This window comes from Thamnophis elegans, chromosome 1 (assembly GCF_009769535.1).
Source record: "Thamnophis elegans isolate rThaEle1 chromosome 1, rThaEle1.pri, whole genome shotgun sequence".
NCBI lineage: Eukaryota > Metazoa > Chordata > Lepidosauria > Squamata > Colubridae > Thamnophis > Thamnophis elegans.
In genome coordinates, this window is record NC_045541.1 from 38,687,446 (window position 1) to 38,714,715 (window position 27,270).

General features: G+C 38.6%; 1 protein-coding gene across 1 annotated transcript in view; it reads right to left on the minus strand.

Annotated features, from left to right (window-relative positions):
• Positions 1-24,154, minus strand: part of KIF5C (kinesin family member 5C) — an 85,222-nt gene extending 61,068 nt beyond the window's left edge. Inside the window, exons 1-2 of the mRNA XM_032224547.1 lie at positions 24,029-24,154; positions 6,175-6,265 (exon numbers count right to left, since the gene is read on the minus strand). Coding sequence (XP_032080438.1) covers positions 6,175-6,265; positions 24,029-24,154 — 217 coding nt within the window. The remainder of the gene's footprint in view (positions 1-6,174; positions 6,266-24,028) is intronic.
• Positions 24,155-27,270: the final 3,116 nt, after the last annotated feature.

Sequence of the window (27,270 nt, forward strand, 5' to 3'; positions counted from 1 at the left end):
AATATGTTCTACTCATCCTAGGGCCATGGATTTTCACACAAACAGAATAGGAACAGTTTGTGCAGAGATGTTGAACTACCACCTTTTCACACTAGGGTAAGATCTTCAAAACTCTTTACAACTGAAATGTTGAATGTGACAAACAAATAAAATTACCAAATGTTTGGAAATTAATCCCAGTCATTGAGATAAAGTAATAGCATTTCAGTTTAATTAATTAGTCTGTGTTCTGGTTTTATCCATTGCTCCTGATCCTATCCCCCTAATGGATTACAGATCTTGCACTCTTTTCAGCCATATATGGCACTTAAACCCCAAAAGATTAGGTATTCAGAATAAGAGAAATATAGGTGGTAATGTTGAAAAGAAACTGGTCACCTTTTGAAAGTTTTCTAACCAATTGCTCTCTTATTTTAATAGCCATCACTATCCCCTATTCCAGTGATGGGCAACCTTTTTGGCGTGGTGTGTCAAAAATCGGCAAAAAATCGAGCATAACTCGCGTTGTGTGTCACTTCGACAAAAACATAATTTTGCGCAATTTATAGTTGCTGCTAATGGCGCTCACAGTTCCCGTTGGCACTCCGCTGTTCCCTGCTGTGGTGCGGTCGTAATCGACAGTCCCAGGAGTAGACTCTCTGTGCCGGCCTGACTGGAGAGAGGCGCGCACTGTTCCCGCGCTCCTCTCCTGCGGGTCCTCCCTCGCCGCGCTGATGACGTGTGTGCGCACGGCATGCACGCCTTACCAGCAGCCCCTGCGCTCAGAAAGGGGCGGCGGCGATACAGTAAGTGAGTGTAGGCGGGGGAGATCACACGTCCTGCCCCCCCGTTCCTCCAGCACAGATTCTTTCATCCTCGGCGGCCGTGCAGGAGCCGAGGATGAATTGCATGAAATCCTGTGCGTGTCACCCCAAATGGCTACGCGTGTCAGCACTGACACGCGTGTCATAGGTTCGCCATCACTGCCCTATTCAGAACCAGGCCACCTTTTACAAACCAGAGTATGGTGCTTCATTTATCTATACAGCACTGCAGGTTTAGTTTAAGCAATTTGGAAACTCAATGAAACAACAGATTTAAATCCCCCACTCCCAAAAACCCACAGCCTTGGATTAACAGGGCTCAGAGTTACCTAAAATTGTGAAATAGGCAGCTAAAATTGCAGCTGCATAATTTTGTGAAATATGTAACACTACAAATTCAAAATTCATACCTTTTAACCTGAGTGAAACATCAAAGATGTATTTAGAAAAATGGATAGACATCCTGGAGAGAAAAATCACCAAGCACTAAAAACCTGTTTAGGAATCATCCCAACAGACTGTTGTACTCCTACATACAATCTTTGTTGATTCCATCTACTCACTGATTAATATAGAGTTGCAACAGCCTCCTATGAAGCAATTAATTATAATTTATTTATTTATTTAAGTTCTATAAGACATTATATTCTAAAATGGGGAGATATAGCTAGTAGGTAGACATTTTTTTAATAATATAGCCTTTATTGCCATTGTACAAAATAAATACAATGAAACTGGTTGATGAAATAAATCTAGAAATTTTTAATGTTTAGTCAACAGAGTTGGCCGCACTCCCAACATTTCTGAAAAATATGTTATACTACTGATATGATGAAATCTGTGCACCAGGTGAGATAACCATGGTATTAAAAAAATCAAGGTGAAATAATTCCTATACTTTCAAAGATATTTCAGGTTTATTATGAAAATATCACCTTCATACTACAAAGCTTACATTATCATAATGTTGAAGTCTGGTAATGATCTTATGAGTCTATCTGCTATTGATCAGTGTTTCTTAATTATTGATGCTAAGATTTTAACTGCTACATTGAGGAAAAGTTTACATAAGATAGATTGTCCTTAATGTACATAGAATATTGACATATTGTATTTCAGTCTATTATGGACTCAAAACGGAAAAAAAATGATTATGTCTTCATGGAAAAACACATGTATTCATAAGTTATTTTACATTACGCCCATTTAAAGAACAGTAAAAATAGTTCAAGCTATTAAAATTATGTTAACTTTCTTCAATTTGAAAATTATAGTGTACGTCGTTATTGTTATCATTGCTGCATGAAGAAACTTAGACTGGATCTATCTCAGTGGGACAAAGCTAGGGAACATAGCAGCATATTGTAGAGGAGGTGGGCTAAAATAATTTAAAATACAATTAAAATGGCTTTGAATAATTTGAATGCTGCTGAGATATATTTACCATCTCTTGTCCTTAAGAAATTGAGAATAGCACTGGAGCTTCTCTGCATAATATTCTATTAAGTAGGCTTAACAAAATTCATCAATTACTGGTTTCTGAATTTGCTTTGTATCAAAGAGGAAGGGAGACTGGCCAATATGATTCGGTACTCATTTATTATTTCAATATTGTATTATAATGTTGAAGAAAATTAAATAATTTTAATAACCTGATATTTATCTGCTGATGGGTTTATACATGGCTATATATACTAACTAATATCTGTCAGGTACAAACAACCAGACCCACGTGTGAAGTGTTCAATTATATATTTTATTATTCAACCCTATAAACAGGAATCTTCTCAGACTGTTGGTTTGCAAGTGGGAGAGACTAGAGAAGGCTCAATGATGTTCAAGGGGAGTTAGACTTCACCTTCTTGTGTGCCCACATAGGGATTCCCAACTAATTCCCTGTTTGACTCCTCTCCCTACCTTAGTGAGTCTTTCTGTTACATATCTATGACAAAATAAAATAAATTTTGATTTTAAGCCTAATTTCTCTCACAATACAACAGAGTTAGCTATGCAAATAAATTATTTGGGCTGTTAATATTTTACATACTGAGATTGAAAAGAATCCAGTAAATAATTACTCCTGTTTAAAGGTCTTTTTTTAAAAAAAAAATCAGGATTGCAGTAAGTTCAATTTTCAGATTTATTTAACATCCATGTTTGTATGTGAAAGTGGAAATTGAACATATTTACATGATCTGGAAAGAGCTATAATAAAAGGAGAAAATGCCATCAGCCTATCTATATTGGTGATTTCCTATTTCAAACATGTTAATTCTTTTCCATAACTAGGACTTAGCAGGTAGGACAGCCATTTTCCTACACAGAAAATGGATTATTCTCTAAACAGCCTGAGAGAAAGAAGAAAAGAGAAGGCAAGGACATCTGTAGGAGATGCATCTTTCAAGTCTCACTGGCAAAGATGGAGGTCAGAGGTGTTAAGCTTCCACAAAATTGTAAGATTTTTAGTGCTCTGTCATCCATATCTTTCCTCCTACAAATGTACTTTTCTGAATAAAGATTAATATTCCAAACTGCATGTCAATCAGATTATACTACAAGTATTCACTGACTTATATCCATTCATTTACTGAATGTTCAAAATTGCAATGGCACTGAAAAAAATTACTTATGACTGTTTTTCACACTTACAACCATTGTAGCATCCCTGTGGTCACATGATCAAAATTGGGATGCTTGGCAACTGGCTCATATTTATGATGGTTGCAGTATCCCAGGGTCATGTGATCACTTTTGGGACCTTCTGACAAGCAAAGTCAATTTGGCGTGCAGATTCACTTAACAATTATGTTACTAACAGCAGCTGTAGTGATTCACTTAACAACTGTGGCATGAATGATCATAAAATGGGGCAAAACTCACTTAACAACAGAATTTTTTGCATCAATTGTGGTCATACATCGAGGACTCCCTGTACTGGTGTAACTTTAAATAAACAATACAATTACTGAACAAAATGACAGCCTCTATAATGAGCATAACTTTTAAGTGTTACCGGATTCACACCAATTACAAGAATGGACCCAAATCCAGATTCCCTGAGAATATGAGAAAAGTTTAAATTATTCATGAGGAATAAAGGAAAAACTATTAACCTAATTGTCACACATTTTCAAGCAGTTCTGAAAAATTGCTGATGTAAATCTTGTATCTGAACAAACCAAACCTTGCAATGATACTAAATGCTCACAGCATTTAATAACAATTAATATTTACTAATGTTTCATCTTACCAGAACTTTAAAAAGTCGCTCTTGGACACATATCAGAATCAAAGTCATTACACACAAATAGTAATGCTTATTTGAAATCATGTAGTAAGAGAAATTATCCTGTAAAGAATCGTACTTTGTACCTTGAGGGAAAAGGAATACTTTCTTCTCAGTGAATTGTCTTGATAGAGCTCACTAATGTGGTGCTAATTACTTGATGAATGACAATTAGAATCAAATGAGTATTTTTAATCCTTCACTTTAATAACACATCAAAGAGCATAGATGGCAATCTAATAAAGGATGGTTTAAATCAGGGGTGTCAAACTTGCGGTCCACAGGCCAGATGTGTCACGTGCTGGCCACGCCCACCCGCAGTATAGTGAGGGGGGGAGTTTATACACATCACATGATGACAACGTGTCATGAGTTTGACACCCCTGGTTTAAATTATGGACTATATATCCATAATTTCTTGTTTCCTAACTTTATATTAATTACTTGATGAATGACAATTAGAATCAAATGAGTATTTTTTAATCACTCAATTTAACAAACCCTTAACATCAAATAGCATAGATACCTATCTAATAAAGGGTGGTCTAAGTTATGGGCTATATATCCATAATTCCTTGTTTCCTAACTTTATATTACACTCACTGAATTGAATTTCCATTCACAAAGGGAGTATAAGGTGCTGTATGTAAACAGCGAGCAAACCCAAACTCACACCGATGATGTTACCTAAATGGGTAATGAAAAGTCTACAAGCAAACAATTCAGAGAGCACCAAGGATTCTATACTTCAACTCTGAGCTACACATATTCTCTTCTTTTAGAACTATGAAAATGTTTCACATCTGTAGTATAAATAGCTAAGGAATAAACTATAATCATGTCAACAGAATAATGGAAATGTTACAGTAAATCACTTTAAATGAAGAGCTGTAACCAATTGTCTCAATATTGGTTAATCTGCAAGTTCATGCACAATATACTGCTTCCATAATTTTCTGTTCACTATCATACAAAATATTCTTATTATACCATATAAATTAAGAAATATGTCACAAATGGTAATATTTGTAATATTTGTAACTAACCAAAGGCTCGTGGATTCCCTGTAACATTCGTGGCACGACATAACCGCGAACGTCAAAAGCGCGCCAACAACACCGCGGCGCTAAAACCGCGATGTCAAAAGCGCGCCGACAACAGCGCGCCGACAACAGCGCGCCGACAGAAGCGCGCCGACAGAAGCGCGCCGACAGAAGCGCGATTTAACTTAAGGTAAGGTTTAGGGTTAGGTTTAGGGTTAGGTTTAGGGTAGGTTTAGCGTTAGGTTTAGGGTTAGGTTTAGGGTTATTTTTAGGGTTATGTTACAGCGCGCTTCTGTCGGCGCGCTGTTGTCGCGCGGTTTTGACGGTGCGGTTTTGTCACCGCGCTTTAGTCACACGCGCTTTAGTCTACCGCAGTTTTGTGGTGGAACCGTAACATTAAGATTGTAATAATACCTTTAAGATATTCAGCCATGAAACTCCATGGTCATAAGCACTACTATAATCTCACAGGAGGATCAACACCAGAAAATCCTTGCTTATGTAAATTAATCAGCCTTCTCCAGAACATGGTCCTCACTTGAGATCTTATCCCAGAGTAGATAATAGCAAGGAAAACAAATGATAGTTTGTTGACTTGATTTTTTTTAAGAGAACGCATCAGTGCTACAGATCAAACCCTGATGAAAACCAGCATGCTCATCTATTTATTCTGTGCAAACAGTCACACTGCCAGCTCCTAAATTTTCTTGGTCAGGAACTGGACATGACATCGAAAAGAGTGTCATTATTCTAATTATATGCATGATTTTTCATATCTTCTACCACATAGAGAGAGGAGGCTCATCAATTCTTGTTACCATCTATGAGCTTCCAGAGGATTCTAAATTTTATTTTAAAAATATATTTATATAAATATATTCACTCACACACCAGGAGAAACAACTCACCCGCCCACCCCTAAAAACTAGCAGGCCAGTTACACAATCTGCCCATCCCTTTTACATGAGCTTTCTACACATTCCCTACTTCTGCTCTGCATCAACTTCTCTAGCACAAAAGTAGCTGTTTAAAAAACTCTTACCTTTAACAATTTGTTTGGCACAGGCATTATAAACTTGTTCCTGGGATGTATTGGGAGGCAATACTCTATCAAAAACATAGGGTTTCCCTTGCTGAAATGAAAACAAAAATAGGCATTTTCAGAAAAAAGCCAAAAATATGATTAAAAACACAACAGGCATTCATATGAAACAAATATATACTCAGTGTGGATTACAAATTACTAAGAAATACACTATATTGCCAAAAGTATTCGCTCACCCATCCACATAATCAGAAGCAGTTGTGAGCAAATACTTTTGGCAATATAGTGTATACTAAATGTGGTTAACAGGACACATCATTTTTATGAAGCATCTTATATTTAGCAGTTATTCTAGAGACTTATCAGACTGAAACCTGTATGCAAGAAACATCAGACGGCAGAAAGCAGAAACATAGATACTATTTTTCAAATCACCTTGTTCCTTTTTTTAAAACCTAAATTTGAAGAAGTGATATGATTAAAATATGAAAAATCTCTCTTGTACAGTTCCAAATTTCCAGACATCTATCTATTTAAGATTTTTCTCAAGAGTTGGTGCACAGTTGTAAGAAGCCTAAGAAATGTGAAAGGTTTTTCTTCCCTCTTCTTCATCATTCTTTCACTATATTAATTTTGGTAGTTTAAATTTAGATTTGATTTGAAATCTTTAAAGGAAAATGGATAGCTATAATGCAATGCACCATTTCTTCATCAACGCAATTCCTGAAACAGAGTATTAATATCAGTAGGCAGCTAGGAACTATATCTAGGGAACAAATAAGATTGTGTATATGAAATTTATCTTCACGTTCCTTGCCTAATTTTTTCCTCCTTTGTTCTTTTCCATCCCCATAAATTATTCTGAAGGCCCACGTACGACCTTCTTCCAGAAGAAACATAAGTAAGTACAGATTCATTAGAAGAAAAATGTTCAGACAGCCAGAATAGTGGTCTATTAAGAGCACTTGAGTTTTTGAATTGTGAGATGGTAGAGTTTGGGCAACAAATCTTATTGTGTCTTAGGAATATGGAAATCTACCTTATACGTGATAGACCATTGGTCCCTCTGCTAGAATTCTAATAAGAATCGAACTTCGGATTCTTTCCTTGGAATGTAGAAGCAGTCACTGGAGGTATTGTGCTAAGGCTAAAATGGCAATGGCAAACACTTTCAATATTGTTGCCAATAAAATTATAAGGATATATCCACTAATTCATCAGCAGTCTTCAGCTCACCTTTATACACTATATTGCCAAAAGTATTTGCTCACCCATCCACATAATCAGAAGCAGATGTAAGCGAATACTTTTGGCAATATAGTGTAGTTTGTTTTAATCAAGATTTGCCTAATTAGTTGCAATGGCCACATCCATGTATTGTACTAACACATGCACAATGGCCAATCAGATCAGATTCACAGCATTTTAAGCCTAAACCAAAGAAACCACATTATAGTTTTTTAGAGTGTGTAAATTCAATCAGTAAGAATAAGCCAAAATCCTTATTAGTCATTCCTTTTAAAGTAAAAGTTGATGTTGTTAATGAAGCTAGTCATGACTTCAGCTTTGTACTATGGATGAACTGTGCTATAATTCTTAAACTATAGGTTATGGCTTTTAGTTATATGTGAACCAAGCCCACTAACAAACTTTGAAGTTGCTTAATACAGGAACACAGTTCTTAACCTAATCTGTTTCACCAGACTGCTTTCGAGAATACTAAAATACAGAGAAACATCTAGCATGTGCCTTATGAAAAGAAGAAAGATGAAATATAATATGCTAATTAAGAAACTAAGTAAAACTCTAAACTAGACTAAGGATTGCTTCCTGAATTAAATAGGTCAGTTGCTCAGAGGAAAGATCACATTAACCTTTCATGCTATTCAAGATGATTGATGCTGTAAAGATAAAACATAATTCCTCAAGCAGTTTTCACCAGGTTAATGGCATCAATAAGCCACACTCAAATCTCCTTCTGAGTTTTCACATGTTTGGTTGTCATTAAAACTGTGTCACCTCTTAGACACAACTTTTTCCCTGGAGGCTGTGATAAGATGAAAAAAAATCCATCTAATGGATGCTCACTCACACACTTCTTTGCAGATGCAAATTATGAAAATTTCATAATTATAAACTGTTATCTACCACTCCCTATTTCTTTTCCTCAAGGCTAAGATAAAGGATAAAAATCAAATACATTAAACAAAGAAGCATATTATAACCAGCTTTAGTTGCCATCATCTACCTTTTACTGTTATTCATCATTAGTGTATAGAATAACATCTCAACAAGTTTTTGACAAAGATGTATGAAAATGTATCTGTCAGATTTTATCTGTTACAATAAAGAAACATTTAAAAGGCTTCTCTTAAAAAAAATATTACCGAAATAAAAATTCCTTGTTCCATCTCCTGTACAGCAGCCCTTACTGTTCTGACCCCCCGACATGTGAATAAACCAGAACACAGGCTTGGCTGTTTGCCACTATTTAATTAATGCGATAACAAATCCTTTGGCTGAGGGCCCAGGCAACTCACGTTCAAGATAATAGGTTGGCAGCAACCCAGAAAGTTCCAATGAAGCAACGCAGATAAGCCACATGACACGGCTAGAATACAGACAGATTTATTCAATATTAGTTCGAACGGTTGTTTCCTGCAAATGTCCCCCCCCCAATGCATCACTTATAAACCCTCTTGGGAGGGGCCCATCCACAACCACCTGTGCGTAATTATCTTCTATGAGACTGCTTACGGAGTTGCTGCTTGCATTTCTCAGCCCGTCTCAATCGAGCATCAGGGACAAACTGTCTTTGATCTTCCCCACTGCTCCATGCCTCAGGCGCCTCCTGGTGGCCAACCAGCCTCTCTGGTCCCAGCTCTGAGTCTGAACCCTGCACAGGATCCTCCACATCTTCCATGGCAGACTCATATGGTTCCTCACTATCCGAGTCCATCAGCAGCTCAACCGGATCCTGCTGAGCCACAACACCTTACTATATTGTTTATTATTAATTCTTCACCATCAGTGAAGAATAAGAACTTCTGTTATCTACTGTATATGTCAAAACATCCTTGCCAGGCATCAGATGTAGAAACAATTTAATTCCAAATCTTGTGAAAAAGCCAACTGTAATAAATGCATCTGCTTTCTTTATCTTCAATTTTCACTGCCAGGGTAGGAAATCATTTTTTTTAAAATGGCATTCAATAGGGGGAACAACTGGGAATGATTGAAGGCAAAAGATGAAGGGGATGGCAGAGAATGAGGTGGCTGGATGCAGTCACTGAAGCAGTAGGCATGAGTTTAAATGGACTCCGGAGGATGGTAGAGGACAGGAAGGCCTGGAGGAACGCTGTCCGTGGGATGCACACGACGTCACAACCAACAGCAGCAAGGAGGAACAAATTTTTTATTTAATTTATAGGATGTCCAACTGCCAAATGACTCTATAGAAAAGACTTTTGAACAACAACCCAAGCATTTGTAATAACACAAAAGTAAACTGGGGTGTAGACGTAGAAACCAGGAGATTGTGAGTTCTAGTCTCACCTTAGGCAGTAAAGCCAGTTGAGTGACCATGGTTCAGTTACTCTCTCCCAACACAGGGTTGTTGTTGTGGGTGAAAATAGGGAGGAGGAAGGTTTATTAAGGCATGTCCGTTGCCTTGAGTTACTTTTAAAGTAATAACGATGGGATAAAAATCTCATAAATAAATAAAATGTACCCTCCAATGCAGGAACAAACAGATGAGCAAGCACTCTGTACCTAGACTGACAAACATGGAACAATTCTCATCACATGTATTCGGGGGAACAGAATCATCTACAGCAGCAGCTCCCAATCTTTGGGGTGCCACAGACTAGTTCCATGGAGGGTGGCTTTTCCGCAGCCATGGGGAGCATGGTTTCATTCGCTGCCGGCATCTCAGTTGGGCTTTGCTTGCATGCTTGGCCCAAATTTCTGGCAGGCTGCAGTCCGCTGTCAGTCTGCATCCCAGGGGTTGGGGACCCCTGATCTATAGGAATAGCAGGATTGAACTTGCGTAAGATAACAGGTGCAAGATGCCAGAAAGCCATGGTATAGATGGAGTTTGGGATGGAGTTTGTACAGAAAAAGAACTTTCAGGAGATCCTGAATTACTGAATCGCAACACACCTTAAGCTGCTTAAAATACAACCTATGCCTATTCAAATAATATTTTGTTGTTGTTGATTATTTAGATGTATTTCTAGTTTTGACATCGTTCTGACAGAATGTGTTAGGGAAAGCACAACCAAAACAATGTTGTGTGTAGCATCACCACAACCATGTTCCTATTTCTGATTCAGATATGTCATTAGGTATGTTATGCAAAAAATATTAGAATTCTCTGTATCAAGCAAACAAGTAGCAGAATTAAAGGAAGGGATTTAACATTTTCTAATGTATATTGGAACCTACTGATTGACCAATCCTGGCCATAGATACTTTAGGTCAAAATAACTATGGCATAGGATGATAGTTTAGACAAAATACACCATGTAATTTATTAAAGGGACGCGGTGGCTCAGTGGCTAAGATGCTGAGCTTGTTGATCAGAAAGGTTGGCAGTTCAACGATTCAAATCCCTAGTGCCACATAACGGAGTGAGCTCCCGTTACTTGTCCCAGCTTCTGTCAACCTAGCAGTTTGAAAGCATGTAAAAATGCAAGTAGAAAAATAGGAACCACCTTCGATGGGAAGGTAACAGCGTTCCATGCTCCTTCAGCATTTAGTCATGCTGGCCACATGACGTCTTCAGACAGTGCTGGCTCTTCGGCTTTGAAACAGAGATGAGCACCACCCCCTACAGTCAGGACTGACTAGCACATATGTGCGAGTGGAACCTTTACCTTTAATTTATTAAATATAGGTAGCACAGTTTCTTCATTTAATTGGGGAAAGTTGCGTACTTCTCAAAATGTTTATCAGAGGCTGCTAGGAACAAGAAAGCTTCTCAGCAGCCTCTGACAGGGTATTATTTCTGGGGTTTTTTTCTCACAACGATAGATAATTATTTCATTTCACACTTCTGTGGAAGTTTCTCTTGCTGTTTTTTAACATACCCAAGCCTAACTACAAATCTTCACTGTGAGAAGAGGAATTTACTCAAATGTTCAGATGTGGACCAGGGGTGTGTTCCTACTGGCTGAACCACCAGTTCACTTCATGTGTGCTTCGCTGCGCGCACATGCGCAATTTAGTAAAAATTGAACTTCTGCATTGCAAACAAGGAAAGGAGCAGGATACCAGCTGAGGAGCAGCAATTTTATCTGCCAGCCACTGATTATCTGGGCTTCAGAAGCAGAAATAACAGTCAGTATGACCCGGGGGCAGGCAGGTAGGCCCACATTCACAGGAATAGAGAACCGGTTCACTCTTGGCTTGCAGTCAGAGCTAAGAGTTTGGCCGAACTGGTCCGAACCGGTAGGAACTCACCACTGGTTTGGACCCATTGCAATGTTGCAAATCTTAGATTCCTTGCATTTCATAGCAAAAGGAATCTCCCAACACCTCCCTGAAGTCCTCTGTATATTCTAGAACACTGGGTGAGAGAAACAAGATTTGGAATTGAAATAAATAGTGAAGACAAGTGAAAGGTGCATTAAAAAGCCAAAATTTGTAGGTGCTTCTTTTTCCTGCAAACAATGGTCAGATTAATACCGTTATGTATGGTTAAAATAAGTGCATTTTTTAAAACCTAAATAGCACAATTTAGTAAATAGTAGAAGACATCCATGCACCCACTCACCCTGCTCTAGACTTGTCTGTCCCAAAACATGGGTCAACAAGGAACATATATATGAATATTTATTTATTTCAGGAAATTTATATTGTCGCCTATTTGCACATGATGACTCAAGACAGCTTATAGGAATATAAAAACCTCATATATAAAACAATAAAACTAATAAAAGAGAATAAATAAATAAAATAATATAATATAATAAAATAACCCCACCCCCATTCTGGCTACAATACAACACACGAGCCATTTAATGGGCTCCATCCTGGTCTGGGTTCCCCAGGCCTGCTGGCAGAATAGTTGGGGAATGTTCTTCAATACAACTAGCTTTCATGTAATGAACTCCTGTTTATGATTTTAGATCAAAGACATTTTTACATTTTGATCTTTCACCGAATAAACTCAATCCTTTTAGTGCATAGGGCCCAGAGTAGTAGAACTGCAGCCTGCAGCATTTTGCAACCAGCATAAATTAGGGGAGAAAAGCATTGCCAGGACAGAGAGCTTGCAGTTTTTTGTCCTTCTATACCAATAACAGGAAGATCAGAATTGACTTCACGTCCTCTGTTCTTCGATAATCAATCACAGAAAGCTTAAGTTTAGGAGCATGACTGATTCTTTCATGAATAATGTAGACGTCTTCTTTCTCTAATCTATGGTTATGCAATTTCATTTATGTAGGGCCTTTTTTCCCCTCACTGTAACAAGCCCCGTCCATTAGGTTTTGGTTTTGTTTTTGCTTACAAGAGTTATTTTTCTTCTGCTTCCCTCCCATTGTGCTTGGACGTCATGTTCTTTTGACCCCATCAACTATGGTTTCTACTCATTGATTCTTTTTACTATTTCTTCCCTTTTTATTCTAAGCCCAACCACTGGGATTCATTCTTCTTTCCTACTATGTTATTTTCAGCCTTCAGTCAGTTCTCTCATTTAAGGAGAAAAAAAATCAATATTGTAAATAGAGAGGAAGCAGCAGCAACCCAGCTGAGAGTCATAAAGCACTGTGGACAACACCGAAATACTGAAGCACGTCACTGAAGCAAAAAACAACAACTCAAAAAAAACCCACCAAACACCCTAATCAATTGGCTTTTTGTTTTAAAAGAGAAAGCAGTCATCATCCATTTATAAACCAGAGCTAGAAAACCTCCAAATTCATTTTAAAATGTAAATTTGAAACAAAATATAATCTGCTGTATATTCACATGACATCACTTTATGTTATGAACATGTGAAGACCAGGGGTATGGGTCTTAAAAATGATTTTAAAACTCCTCCCCATTTCCCATGGGGTGTTTTCTATTACCAGTTTTGACAAAAGCCAGTAACCAAACGAATTTTGTCATCTGGGATTTAAAATAGTGGCAGATATACAAACAATTCATGAACAGATCTGATTTTTCTTCTCGGCTTATTACAATGAACCCTTCCCAAGCTCTATTTGTATACTAAAAACATTTTCTGTAACTAAATAAGTAGAAGTTATTTTTTGTTTTATTAGGGATGAAAGGCAATGCTTCCTGATTAATGTTTATTTACACTGCTTTCTTTACTACTTCCCAAACTAGTCACTTGAACAGTCAACCGGCTTATGGAAATTACACCAGGTGGCAGACAAGAACTAAAGCAAGCAATAATTAGAACAACCCAAGCTTAATTCTACAATCCTACATTGTCACATTTTTAATTATTTAGGTTTAGGAAAATAAGGTAGAGTTTTCTCATTTGGAGAGAGTTTTTTTAATTGTATTATAACATTGGCCTTTCTTCTTTTAAAGAGGAGCTGACTCTTATTGTACACAAGGGAAGTCTATATTCTACAATTGCTGTCCAGATATAGGGAGCTTCTAATGGTGTTTAATTCTAAAACTACACTTCTGTAATTTTTCAGAGAAGACGCTTTTTAAAAAGTCTTAGGATTCAAATTGCTAATAGATGGTAGCCTCAGCATAACTTGTATAACTAGCCATAGATTCTCCCATGCTTGCTTTTTACACAGCAAATAAGAATGACCTCTTTATCCATCAGTTACTATTAGCAGTTACTACCAAATGACACAAGTTGACTAATGTATCAAGAAGAGGAAATGCTACTTACATTTAAGATGGAGTTGGACAATCTTTTTTGGCATGAAGGACAACAGGGAGCGTCAGACTGTTAACCAGAAGGCTACATGTGTGACTTTACACACACAATAAAGAAGATGATGCACAAGCAATGCATCTTTATGGACTTTCTTAATTAGGCCAGATACTTTGTCACTAAACTATTCTGTTGCCATTGCAAGTACACATAGGTTATTTTTAGAAGATAATGGTTACAGCGTCAGACTACAAACCAGAAAACTATATGTTCTAGTCCTGCGCTAGCACAAAGCCAGTCACTCTTTCTCAGCCCTAGGGAGAAGGAAATGGCATAACAGAGTTGGAAGGGATTTCCAAAAACCTTGCCAAGAAAACTATAAGAATTAATCCAGGCATTCTTAAGGAATCAAAAACTAACCAGAAGGCTCACATGCACCTTTAGAAAAAAGAAAATAATTACTCCTAAGGAACTGTGTTATTCCATTTTTCCTTGTAACCATGGTGGGTACATGCTATGTCTGCTACACAGAAGCAGCTTCAAAGTATAGAATGTGGTCTGTGAAAGAAGAAATTTTTAAAAAAACATGTTTCACAAATGAAATTAACTTACATGGCCAGCTAATGATAGGCCCTGTAAGTTCAGTCCAGATCTAAAATTGCTTAGCTATACTGTACCATTGCTTATTACCATGAGGAGCCGAGGTGGTGCAGTGGTTAAATGCAGCACTGCAGGCTACTGCTAGATCAGCAGTTCAGCGGTTCAAATCTCACCGGCTCAGGGTTGACTCAGCCTTCCATCCTTCCGAGGTGGGTAAAATGAGGACCCGGATTGTTGGGGGCAATATGCTGACTCTCTGTAAACCGCTTAGAGAGGGCTGAAAGCCCTATGAAGCGGTATATAAGTCTACTGCTATTACCAGCAAGTGTTCTGCTTTGGCTTCTATTTTCTCATGCATACAAAAGACATGCCACAATGCCATAGTGATACAAGACCCAGGACTGCATTTTTCCCCCATAGTGTATACACTTGCTCTACTTAACAGCAGCTGTAGGACCGAAGAGAACTGAAAAGTGTATAGTAGTATCATTCTTAACCTACCACAGTGGTATATTTTATATCTTGGTTGTGAACCAATCTCAGCACTCTGCAGAGGGGTAATATACTAAGGAGATCTACTGTAAAGACGTTTCTTAAAAACACTGCCCAAATTTGCCACTTTCCTTTTGGTCTGAAGGGGATTATGTGATTAGGAAAAACTGCTGCCTCAATTCCAGGACCAGCACATTGTGGCAGAACACTGGACAAAAGCAGGCTTGTAATTTTACAACTGTAACCTCCCTGTACATACATCAGGAGGGAACAACAGAAGTTATTGTCTGCTGTACTAACAAGGGAATCTTTAGGTAGATAATTGGTAAAATAATTACAATATTAAAGAGAGAAAGTACATACTATTATAAGTGTGACAAGGTCATTTCATATAAATTTTTCAAAAGAAAATACTTAAACTTGCCTATAAAAATAAAATGCTGAAGGAATAAAAAAAATGTAATGCAGTATTCATGCATACAGTATATAGCAATAAGAGAAAACTTAAACTGAACTCCAACATACTGTATCTGGAGGTTATTAGATTGGAAAAGACCATATAAATAGTCAACGTCATTTAGATGCATCACAGAGTTCCAAAATACAGGTGATCCTCACTTAAAGACCACTTGTTCAGGGATAAAGCCAGTGGTGGGTTTCTATTTTCTTTTAACTACCGGTTCGCTCGTGCAAGCACACTCGCTTACGCATGCGTGCTCGTGTGGTGCTTCTGCACATGCGCAGAAGTATCCGGGTGGGTGAGCAGAACCTCCCGCTGCCACCACTAACAGTTCGCCTGATCAACTTATGATGGCACCAAACAAATAGTACTTACGACCGGTCTTCTATATTCTGGCCACTGCAGTGTCCCCACAGTCATCTGGGTACTTGGTGACTAAACTCAGAAATTATATTACAGCATCCTATGATCACTATTTCTGACTTTCCCTGTTGGCTTCTGACAAATAAAGGCAATGGGGAAGATGGCAAGAGGTCATGAATGGGACCATATGATGTTATGCTTAACAGGATGGAATTGCTTAAAAATGGCAACTAGAAGTGCCAGAATTGCCAACGTTAAGCAACCCAATCATGTGACATCAATATTTATGACAACATCATTTAACAAAGGAAATTCCAGTCCTAAATGTGTTGTTAATCAAACACTATCTGTATATATCTTAGTTTTTGGTCTTCTTGTTGAGACATATTACCAAAGGCATTCTACAGTTTCCTGTTAAATTCTGAGAATCTCACTCATGTACTCAAAACCACTTCTGACCTTCATTAAATGTGCTGTGGTTTTGGTTAAAGTTTTAATAATTGAAAAAGAAATCTAAAAATGTAAAGCTTATAATTTTCTATTACTTAAGAATCACAGAATGGTTGCACGAGAGGACCTAGGAAAATCATTTGCTCAGTGCAGGAGTCAACTACTGCATAAATAATATTACCTCTTACTGAGGTAAGAGATCATTGCTTCTTGGTTGAATAAATTAATATGAAGTCATTGCTGATGTTTGGACAAATAGAGATCAATCTGATATGAGAACAGGAAATGAGATCACTTTCAATGCAAGGAAATGCAATCACTTTTCTCATCTTTATATGCTCAACTATTTAAATGCACAATTTCCAAAGGAGTAGCTGTTGCAGCAAAAACATCAAAGTCTTGTAGCATCTTAGCAATGAATAAATATTACATCAATTCACTGGCATCTATTCAATATGTTTTGTGACTATCTCCTATCTACAGGTAGCTCTGAGCAAGAGTCAGTTTTACATAGTTAGGGGAAACAGTCATTGCCCATTGTCAAAACAGGGAGAAATGAAAACAACACCATCCATTCACATAACATCCACTCTACTGCATGGATCAAGCATGAAAAAGAGATGCAGAAATGTCAACTTTGATTTCACTGTAAATAAAACTTCCTTCTGATACAGAAAAAAATCCCAGGGATTGCTGTGTGCCTTTTTGCTTTTCTACCATAAATTATTTAACAGGAGTTCCTGGATTATTATGTACTTGCTTACTTGATTACAGCCCAGCTGTGCCAAGAAAGACTGAATCTATGACTAACTCCAAGAGTTATATTGCATTTCCTGAGACCACTACTTATTTATTCTCCTCTGTCCACAAAAACTGCATTTATTTATTTATACCCCGCCTTTATTATTTTCACAAATAACTCATTTGTCCAAATTTACAAATCAATGTACAAGTGTATAAATCAACATTTAAGGTGACAGCGGGTACACTGTAAGATACTCATTATTTTTAATGTGCTTGCATTAATAGATGCATTTTAATGTGTTTGGGTTTCATATTATAAAATGTATTTTTTTACCAATTCAAAAGATTTTCTCTCTCCAAAATTGCTTCCAAAGATGGGAAATCACTTTCTTTTTAAAAAACCAATGATGTAAAATATTTCAACAAAGTTTTACATTTCCATTTTGCAAGGCTATCCTTCCAAATCTTACATTATAAAACTCAGAACTATAGTAAAAATTTGGCAAAACCGCCAACATTCCAAACCATGCCAACAGTAACACTAATCAGACCAAGCATCCAGGTAGGTGTAATTACATATTCCAAACAATATATACTGCTATCATTCATCCATATAAACCAATCCTATATGTGTTTATTTGAGATATGAGATACTCCACTATAATGCAACTCTAAATATGTCTATTCAGAAGATTTACTAGATTCAACGAGCGTTCTCCTTGTGTCACAATAGTTAGTCTGCAATATTGGATGTTCCAATATAATAAGTGGGTACAATGAAAGCAGTATTATTGGGAATGCTTTTTTGCTTCCTCTGTAAAACAAAAGTTACAAAAAACAGATGAATTTGAAAGTATAGATTGCATCCAGAGTATTTACAATTAGTTTTTTTAAGTTCATAATAATGGCTACTCTCAAAAGAGGTATCTTCGTGTACTTTCCTTTATCATGTTAAAACTTAATACATCTATTCAATTGGATGTTTAATGAGAAAGTACAACTGCTCCTGTGATCAGTTTCTCTAGTGACAACAGCTGTTAAAAATCACAATACATTTCAAAATATTACTAGTCCTAAAACATGGGTGTCAAACTTGCAGCCCTCGGGCTGAATGCTTCATGTGCTGGCCACACCCACACCTGGTTTACTGAATGGGAAAAAAGCCCTGATATGTCACATGATGCTGTCGATATGTCACATGACACCGACTTGAGTTTGACATCCCTGTCTTAAAATAACTGCATTCTAAGGAAAAATCAATTGCAATTTAAAAAGTAAAGACTTCCTCAAGTTGAGTTGAGCTCAGGGTGCTCCTTTCAAACTCCCACAAGGTGGAGGGGTGTGGGGAGAGGTTGTGGCAGTCCTTGGCAACAATATTAAACTGCTTTTACTTTCTTCCAGTCTAGCTCACAGACAACCAAGTGTGAACGTGCTTACTTTTTCATTGTTGACTTAATTTTAGCTAGATAATGCAGAATAACATGATGTCAGACTAGTTTCATAACTGGTGGACATAGAACAATATGTACAATGAAAGCTGTTTCTTATAAGGCAGTTGATCAACTCACAATTACTCACAAACTTGAATAAGAAAAATAATGAGCAATCTATGCAAGCTTATTTCTTTCATGGCTTATTAGCACAGAATCTTAGAATCTAACAATCATTCATAATAGAAGAACCCAATATGGTTCAAATAACCACAGGGAATTTACTTTCCTTTAGCAATTGAAACAATCTTTTTTTTTAAAAAAATAGACAGTTTACCGGAATTGACCAGAAGATTTTAACTTCTGCAACTGAGCACTAATCCAACACACACATTCCCACAAAATAATGGTATGAAAAAGAACCACCTCCGATGTAACCAGAATTCAAAATAATTATACAGCTCTAAAAAGAAAAAATATAATTATATATAAACAGGAAATAGATTAAGAAGCAAGAGCATAATTACATCTTAAATTGAAGAAGCTGCAAGTGAAAGTTAATGCCAAAGAAAGAAGAGACAGTAGTGAATATTAGATAAGGAAGCAGGGATGATAACTGGGTCAGAAAAAGGAGCCAAATATAAGTGACATGTTCCTAAATACAGCATGACAAGCCTGCTTGTAAAGCTAGAAGTGGGACAGTGGCTAAAACAAACAATGCAAAAGAAAATCCAAACATTATTATGTACTCCATGAACTTGAACCTAAGAGAGGTAAAATGAGAACTGAAATCAGTTCTGTGAAAAGCGGAGATGACAACAGTTCTTTTGAAACACTTTGGATAAGGAGAAGATGGGAGATCACCCACATGCGCTCCAAATGGATGCTCTTTACAAGTAAACTACAAGACAGCAATCCCAAGCAGATTTCAACTGGGAGATGGGAACAGACATCTTATTCACAACTATGGTTGACACTTTCTCAAGAAAACCAAGTTCATAAACTTCTAATTACATTTGTAAATTGCTTTTTAACTACTTTTAAGCTAGTAGAGGGCTTTGGCTCAAAAAGTCTAAAAATGGGTAAGTTTTACTTCAATCCTTAACTAAAGAAAATTGTAATAATAATTTTTAAAAATTAAATAAAGAGCAAAAAGCCAAATAACACTTTGATCCTAGAAAGTGACAAATGAATTAAGGCTCCAGATAAATTAGGAATAAAATTTTGGAATTAATGATAAACAATTCTTCCCTTGGAAAAAAGATTTGTTTGGCAATTTGCAAGACAAAACAAAAGTAAATAATTTTGAAAATTGGCCAGTAGAAGGAATTAAAGAGTTTAGTTAAAGGAGAAAAAATATACAATACAATAACAGCTAATTAACTGTGATATAAAATAATACCAAACATTATAACTTTGAAAATACTGAATGACACTTTTGAAAAATGGAATTAGAATTTAGCATCAACAATGTGAATAGTGATGTTTGCTTCTGTGGATAGATCAAAAGATGTAATGAAAGAAAAAGATCAAGTTTTATTTGTTAAGGCAGAGATGGCATCAGAAGTAGATCTACAAATGATAGGGTACAAGAATGACATGGAAAAGAATATCATACTAAGATACAATAGAAACCAATTGATTTTTTAAAAATAAAAATGGAAAATAAAGTAGTAAACTAACAGACTGACCTGATTTTTTTACAAAAGAGGCTTGCTAAAGCTTTGAAGAATCTTGTGACAAAGGATGAAAAAGAAATTAAACCAAATTCTGTGATGTTATTTGAAGACTAATGATTAAAACCGTTAAGAAGTAAAAAGGATGATACAGTTGATTTATTTAATCAAATTTGATCAAATATTTTTTATTTCTGGTAACCCTTAATGGACTTTCTGCTAACAGTAGGACTGAAAAGATTATGCATTATGAATTGGTCTGTAGATAACAGATGGGATGAAAAGATCATTAGTTGTAAACTAAAAGGGGTTGAACGGTTATTAAAAATGTTTATACTGGTGAGATGAGCAAATGCTTAGTAGAAAGAACAGAAATCTACATTTTTACTAGAAATCCAGAAAATAAAATAATGAATTCTAACTTGAGAGAAACATAAACCACACCTGAATTGGACACATGGTTAAAAAGGAGCCCCTCAATGGGATAGGAAAGAGGTTTTCACATCATAAGATTAAGGAAAAATGCTCTGAGGGGTCCATGGTGCTCTCTGAGCTTGGTCGTTTTCTTGCAGACACTTCACTATCCAAACTAGGTAACATCATCAGTGCACTTCAACAAAACAACCAAGCTCACAGAGCACCAAGGACCCCTCATTTCAAGCCTGAGCTATAAATATTGCCATCTATCGGCAAAAAACCACTTTATTGCACACATTATTCACTGACTCATGGCACCCATGCCTCAGTAGGACTATCCAACAGAGCAATATTGGGTGTACCAAGGTACACCCATACTACACCTATCCTCCGCGAGCTGCACTGGCTTCCCATTGGTCTCCGAGCATGATTCAAAGTGCTGGTTATCACCTTTAAAGCCCTACATGGCCTAGGACCCGGATACCTACGAGACCATCTACTGCCGCATACCTCCCTAAGACCAATAATATTGCACAGGATGGGCCTTCTCCGGGTGCCTTCAGCTGGACAATGCCAGCTGGCGACGCCTCGGAGTAGGGCCTTCTCTGTTGCCGCTCCGGCCCTATGGAATGAGCTACCCCCAGAGATCCGGACCCTACCCACTCTCATGGCCTCCGTAAAGCTATTAAAACCTGGCTTTTCTTGATTGAGGTCCAGCCCCCCTTTGATTGGGTGCATGTTGTGTTTTCTTCTTAATCTTGTTGTATCTTATTGTTTTAATCCTTTTTTAATATTTTTCATTTCTGTAAGCCGCCCGGAGTCCTCCGGGATTTGGCGGCCTATATATTCAATAAATGAATGAAATGACATTTAAATGTACCAAGCTTGGACTGTCTAGGGTTAGGCAGTGAGAGATTAAGAGTGCGTGAAGGCGAGAGATGGGTTGGATCGCTATTTAGTTTAGCTCAGAAGCAAGCCAGCTCAGTCTCAAGGGCTCATGAATGGATGAAAAAGTGATAAATCCTCCTTCACATATGAACTCTAGCAACTGTCATTTAAGGCATGCAAGCTAACAAAATTACCAGTGACGGGTAAATTTATCTTCCATTCATTTCTTTAGTTCCTTGTTAAAACAGTCTAAATTGGCAGCTGTCAGGAGATGTGAAGACAGTTTCATTATATTTTGTATAAAAAATGTTACAGTTAGTCCAAAGTCTCCCCAAATGTATAGCTATAGTGAATGTCTCCAGATCCTACTTTGGGAGATAATTAAATCAGCCCTGGGTTTTTGAATAAGTGTTTGTGCCAAGGGTTGCAAAACTCTAAGAGCAATAGGCACAGCCATTATTTTTCACACCCAATACTTTTGATGCCCCTGAATTCAATTTTTAAAATCATCCCTCACAATACTGACCAAAGTAGCTCCACTGTGAGATGGGTGGCAAATAAATTTAATAATAAATAAAAGTAAATAAGCACCATTGTGGCTTATTGTAAGTCTACAGAGTTCCTTTGAAATGAAAGGTTAAATGTTGGCTACACATTTTAAATTACTAGTGGCACCCCAAAAACAGGTTAAAATGAAGGTGAGAAACCAATATAAAGATTCTCTAACACAAACTGCAACACATTAAGAGAGCAGTCATTTTCTTACGCACGTGCAATTATCTTTCCATTATTAAGCCTCATTCATGAGGAGGAACTTATAGTTATTAATTTGTATTAGCAGATTAAGCGCTTCAGGCAACAAGCTCATTTATTTATCTATTGGGGGCCAATTCTAACAAATCAAATTAAAAATCACGTTCCTTCAGCATATTTCAGACAAATTAACACTATAAGGCTGGTATTAATTCAAATTACGTGAGCTGATAAAAAGTAAAACTTTTCTTAAGAGAAGGTGATTCTCCACCGATTGCAGTTGCAAGATAAAGAAATGAATATAGCAGACAGCTAAAGACTGTCACTGGGGATGGTATATATACACATCCTCCTTTTATCTGCAGAGACTGCAGCTTGGCAGGCTTTTAACTGAAGTTAGTGCTGATCCGACACAAGCCACCAGATCAAGCTGACATGGCAGAAGGGTGGATATGAAGGTGAGAAGGAGGGGATTATTCTACCCTCTTGTAATTTGCTTAGCAATTTCTCGCCACCTGCCAATCCATCAAATACGTCAGGGGTGCAAGCAAATGAGCATGCCCAGTGATCCAGATGACATCAGCTTGATCAATGCTTAGGATTGGAAGACTGCAGTAGCAATGAGGGAAGGCAGATGAAAGAGTCAATCGAGGCTGACTCCATTCAATTCCCCACAATTGCTTTTGCTGCAGTTACGGAAAGCAGGAAATCCAACTCTGGAGCACCTTGCAAGGAAAATTTCCCTCCGCAGAAGCCATCCAAATGAGGCAGGTATAGAATGCACTTTTGCCCATACATTAGCCTTCACCCTGCCTGATTTACCAATGCAATCCAAGCTGTGTCTATATCTATAAATATTCCTGGTGGTCTTCAGTGGAATGCATTCTGGCTTTACTGAAACCTTCAATAAAATAGGCCAAGGAAATTAACATTAAAAATGTGCATTTGATGCGGCACATTTCCCCCTCCCCCAACTGATATCTATCTCCATCAACCCATCAACCTACTTTGCCTGTCTCCCAGTGTGGTTGCTAGACTACAATACTTGGGCCACACACACACACAAGATTATTCTTCACACTGCACACTGATTCTTTGTGTCTCTCGACCTATACTTACACCAAAACAAGTAAACTTTGTAAACACCTAAGTGGTTTCCCATTGAAACATTCTAAGTGAATTCACATTACACCTGCAAACTGATTTGTTGGGTTTGAGACCACCTGTCATACTCTTTTTATCCAAAGCTTTTTTATTCCTGTGCTGGAAAAAAAAAGCAAGAGTTCTTGTCCTTTGTGAGTTTAACCCAATTTCCAAGTTGGGGGTGGGAGGGAGAGAAGCAGGCAGTGAAGAGAATTCCCCCCCCCCATCCCAATCTCCATTTCCCAATCCTTCCCTTTGCCAAATTTGGCGCTCAAGGTGAAAGGAGCCTTGGAGAACTTCTAATCCACAAACACACAGACACACACACGAGAGCAGTTAATGTTGGGAACAATGGACGGAGGAAAGGAGTACAATGCGGTGCAGCGGCACGCCATTCAGCCCCCCCCCCCCCGGAGTAAGACTAAGGGGACTGGGGGGGAGGGGGAGAAACAAATCCGTCAGGGTCTCCCCCGTGGCGTTCCCGAGAGGAGTTCGGAGCCGAGCGAAGGAGAGAGGGGGAAAAAAGCCCAAACGCAACTCTTCGCGGCTGGATGAAAAACCCCAACCCGGGGGAAAGACTTACCCCGACGATCACCGTGTCCTCGCCTTTAAATTTCGGGATGAATTTGTCCCCGCGCAGGATCTCCGCCTCGTTGAGGGGTCGGAACCGGCACATCACTTTGATGCTGCATTCGGCCGGGTCCGCCATCGCGACGGGCGGCGGGGGTGGATTCGGCGATCGGCGGACCGAGGGGCGCGCGGCTGATTGAGGCGGCGGATTCCTTTCTTCCCACCTCGGGGAGGGTTAAAAAATAATGTGTGTGTGTGTATATATATATATATATATATATATACACACCTTTGGGAGGAGGAAGAGGAGGAGGACGGGGCGACTGGTTATTTTAGCGGCGGGGGAGGCATGGGCCGAAAGAAAGGAGCCGAAGCCCGGTCAGAGGAGAAAGCGGCGGCGGCGCCGAGGCATTCCCGGCTCTTCACGACCTTCAGGCTCCAGACCGGGAAGAAAACAATGCGGAGGCCGCGGCCCCGGTGCTTCGGCTGCCTCGCCCAGAGACCTGAAGCCGCTGCTTGGAAGCTTTGCGGGGAGGGATGGAGAAGGAGGTTGCTAAATGAAGCCAGGTTTTATTTATCTACATCCCCCTCCCTCTCACGCCTCTCCCCAGCGCCGCGGTAGCGTGGCCGGTGCTCCCGCTCTCGCAGCCACCATCCTGCATCTCTCTCTCTCTCTCTCCCCCACTTTGCTCTCTCTCCTCCCCCCCCCATCCCCGAGGGCTTTGTGACTTCACCGCATTACATCAACTCTTCCCCCAGCTCACAGGCTTGAGGGGGAGAAAAATCACCGGCGCATCCTGGGAGCTGTAGTTCGGCCAGAACCCAGGTAGGTAGGGGCATGGGGAGGGGGAAGAGGGCGGGGCGACGAGGCCAGAGGAGGCTGGCCGTTGCGACGGCGGCGCATCTCGCCAGGCGCTGGAAGTGCTTGTCTGCGGGATGCTGAGCTTTAGAAAAGGGGGCTTTAAAAATAAGGAGTGGACAGGCAGGGTGAGGGGTGAGTAACCGCTAGGGTTTGTTCTTAGGTCTACTCTAGGCAATGTGGCACCCTGGGAAATAGGGTTTCTTCCAGGTAACTCCTTGGGAGCTACTGCTCTCTTTGTTTTTTAATAGTTATTTTTTTAAAAAATAGTAGAATCAGAAGTAGGTGGGCTGCACTGCAAAAGCACTAGCCACTATTTTTTATTTATTTATTTATCAAAATGTGCCTGGGCATTTCAGAGATGTTCATTGGGGGGGAGGAAATAGGTACGTGGTCCTGCTCCAATGCTTGGTTTGGAAATGGTCTCCCCACTACAGGTAATATTAAATAGGCTTAATGGGGACCATACTTTGTAGTAATAAATTGTTTTATGACTTGCTACACTTGTTACTGCAGCTGTTTTTTAAAATGGTGCCTTCAAGTTCTGGTTGACTTTTGGACATGGGTTGTCACTTTTCTGCTATTTTTTCAGGGGAGAGATTATATATTTTTTACACACACACACACACACACACACACACACACACACACACACACACACTATATATATATATATATTATTATTACTACACACACACACACACAAGTATTTTCAGGAACTGGAGCCAATGCAATGGGAGGATAGAGTAAACCTTTGCTGTCCTTATTTTCTTTCCATATGATGGAATGTTATAAAGGGAAGAAACAAAATGTGGTATATTGCAGAATTTTATTTCATATCTGATCCAGGATAGAGATAGAGATAGAGGGAGGGAGGGGATCTCTCTAGTCTCCCACTGCATTGGCTCCAGTTCCTGAAAATACTTATGTATGTATATGTATGAATGCAGGGGTGGGCTTCAAAATTTTTAACAAGGGATTCTCTGTCCGGTTGATGGGTGGTCGTGGCCATGGCCAAGTTGACCTCTTGCACCACGGCAGGTGTGTGTGTTTGTGTTTGCCCTCCCTAGGCTCCAGAGGCTTTCCTTGCTTTCCTCGAGCCTCTGGGAGGGCAAAAACCTCCTCCCCATTCTTCGGAGGCCTATTTTCTGCCTCACCAAGCCTCCATGCACACCCTGCACTTACCTGCATCCAAAACGGGCCATGTGGGAACTCCTGGGAGAGGAGGGATGGAGTGGATGGGGCCAACCAGGAGTAGGATTTGGGGGTTCTCCGAACTGCACAGAATCTTAGCTAGAACCCCTGCAAACCCCCAGCAGCCCACCCATGCATGCATGCATGTATGTATGTATGTATGCATGCCTTCCTTAACCACTAGATCAAACTGGCTCTCCTTGCTCCTTCTTGCTTATTCCTTCTCCCTGTTCCTTCTTGTTCTTCTAACTCCCTTAACTTAAACCTCCCCCCCTCCCCCAAAAATAAAAAGAGATAAAAAAAGATTATTAATTTGGCCTAAAGCAAGGGATTTTGTTGCAATTGATTTGAGAGATTTCTGGTACCCTTTTCCTTGAAAAATATTCAGTGTTGGCTTCCTATAAGAATTCTTATGGCCCAATCCTGCATCATCTCTTTCTTATTTTTGATATAACATCTTCAGGTGGTTCAGGGAGGTTGACAAGTAGTTTGGTTTGGGACTTACTTCCCCTGAGACTTATGGTTTGGGGCTTTCCAGAACCTGCTTTTAGACTATGGAATGAGCATCCTAAGGCTCTTTGGACAACCATCAATTATCACATCTTAAATAAGAGTTGAAAATGTATTTTAGTCAGAGTACAGCAGAAGGTGACCACAAATAGGATGATGTTGTAAAATCTGGCCCTAAACAAGTGAAATCTAAACTTTAACAATTTTATTGTTCATGGATTTTTCATTGTTCAGATTGTACAGCTATTTGCTACGGTATGAGATTCCATGTATCATTAATTTCAATACTAAATAGTTTTAGTTGGTTATTGTAGATTTGTAGTTTATGATGTGATTATTTGCAATGATTGGTTGTCTTTCGTGTTTTAATTGTTTAATTATCTCTTGAATTGTTGTTATGTACCAAGTTGTAAACTTTTTGCCGTGAAGCTGAATTCATACAGCATAAGTCATAAAATGGTTTCTTTGTGTCTCAGCATGTCACAAGAACAAAGTAATTAATGCCTTGTAAACTATGTTTTATGATTCGTATGCTATATGAACTGCCAATTATTTTATAAATCATGGTTAAATAAACTGATTTATTGCAGTAAATTGTTGAAAGAAATGTCCATCTGGGTTCACTTCTAAGTGGGGAAAAAGACACTGGGAACATAGAGACTGCTTGGAAAGATGGTTTAATGGTGGACAGG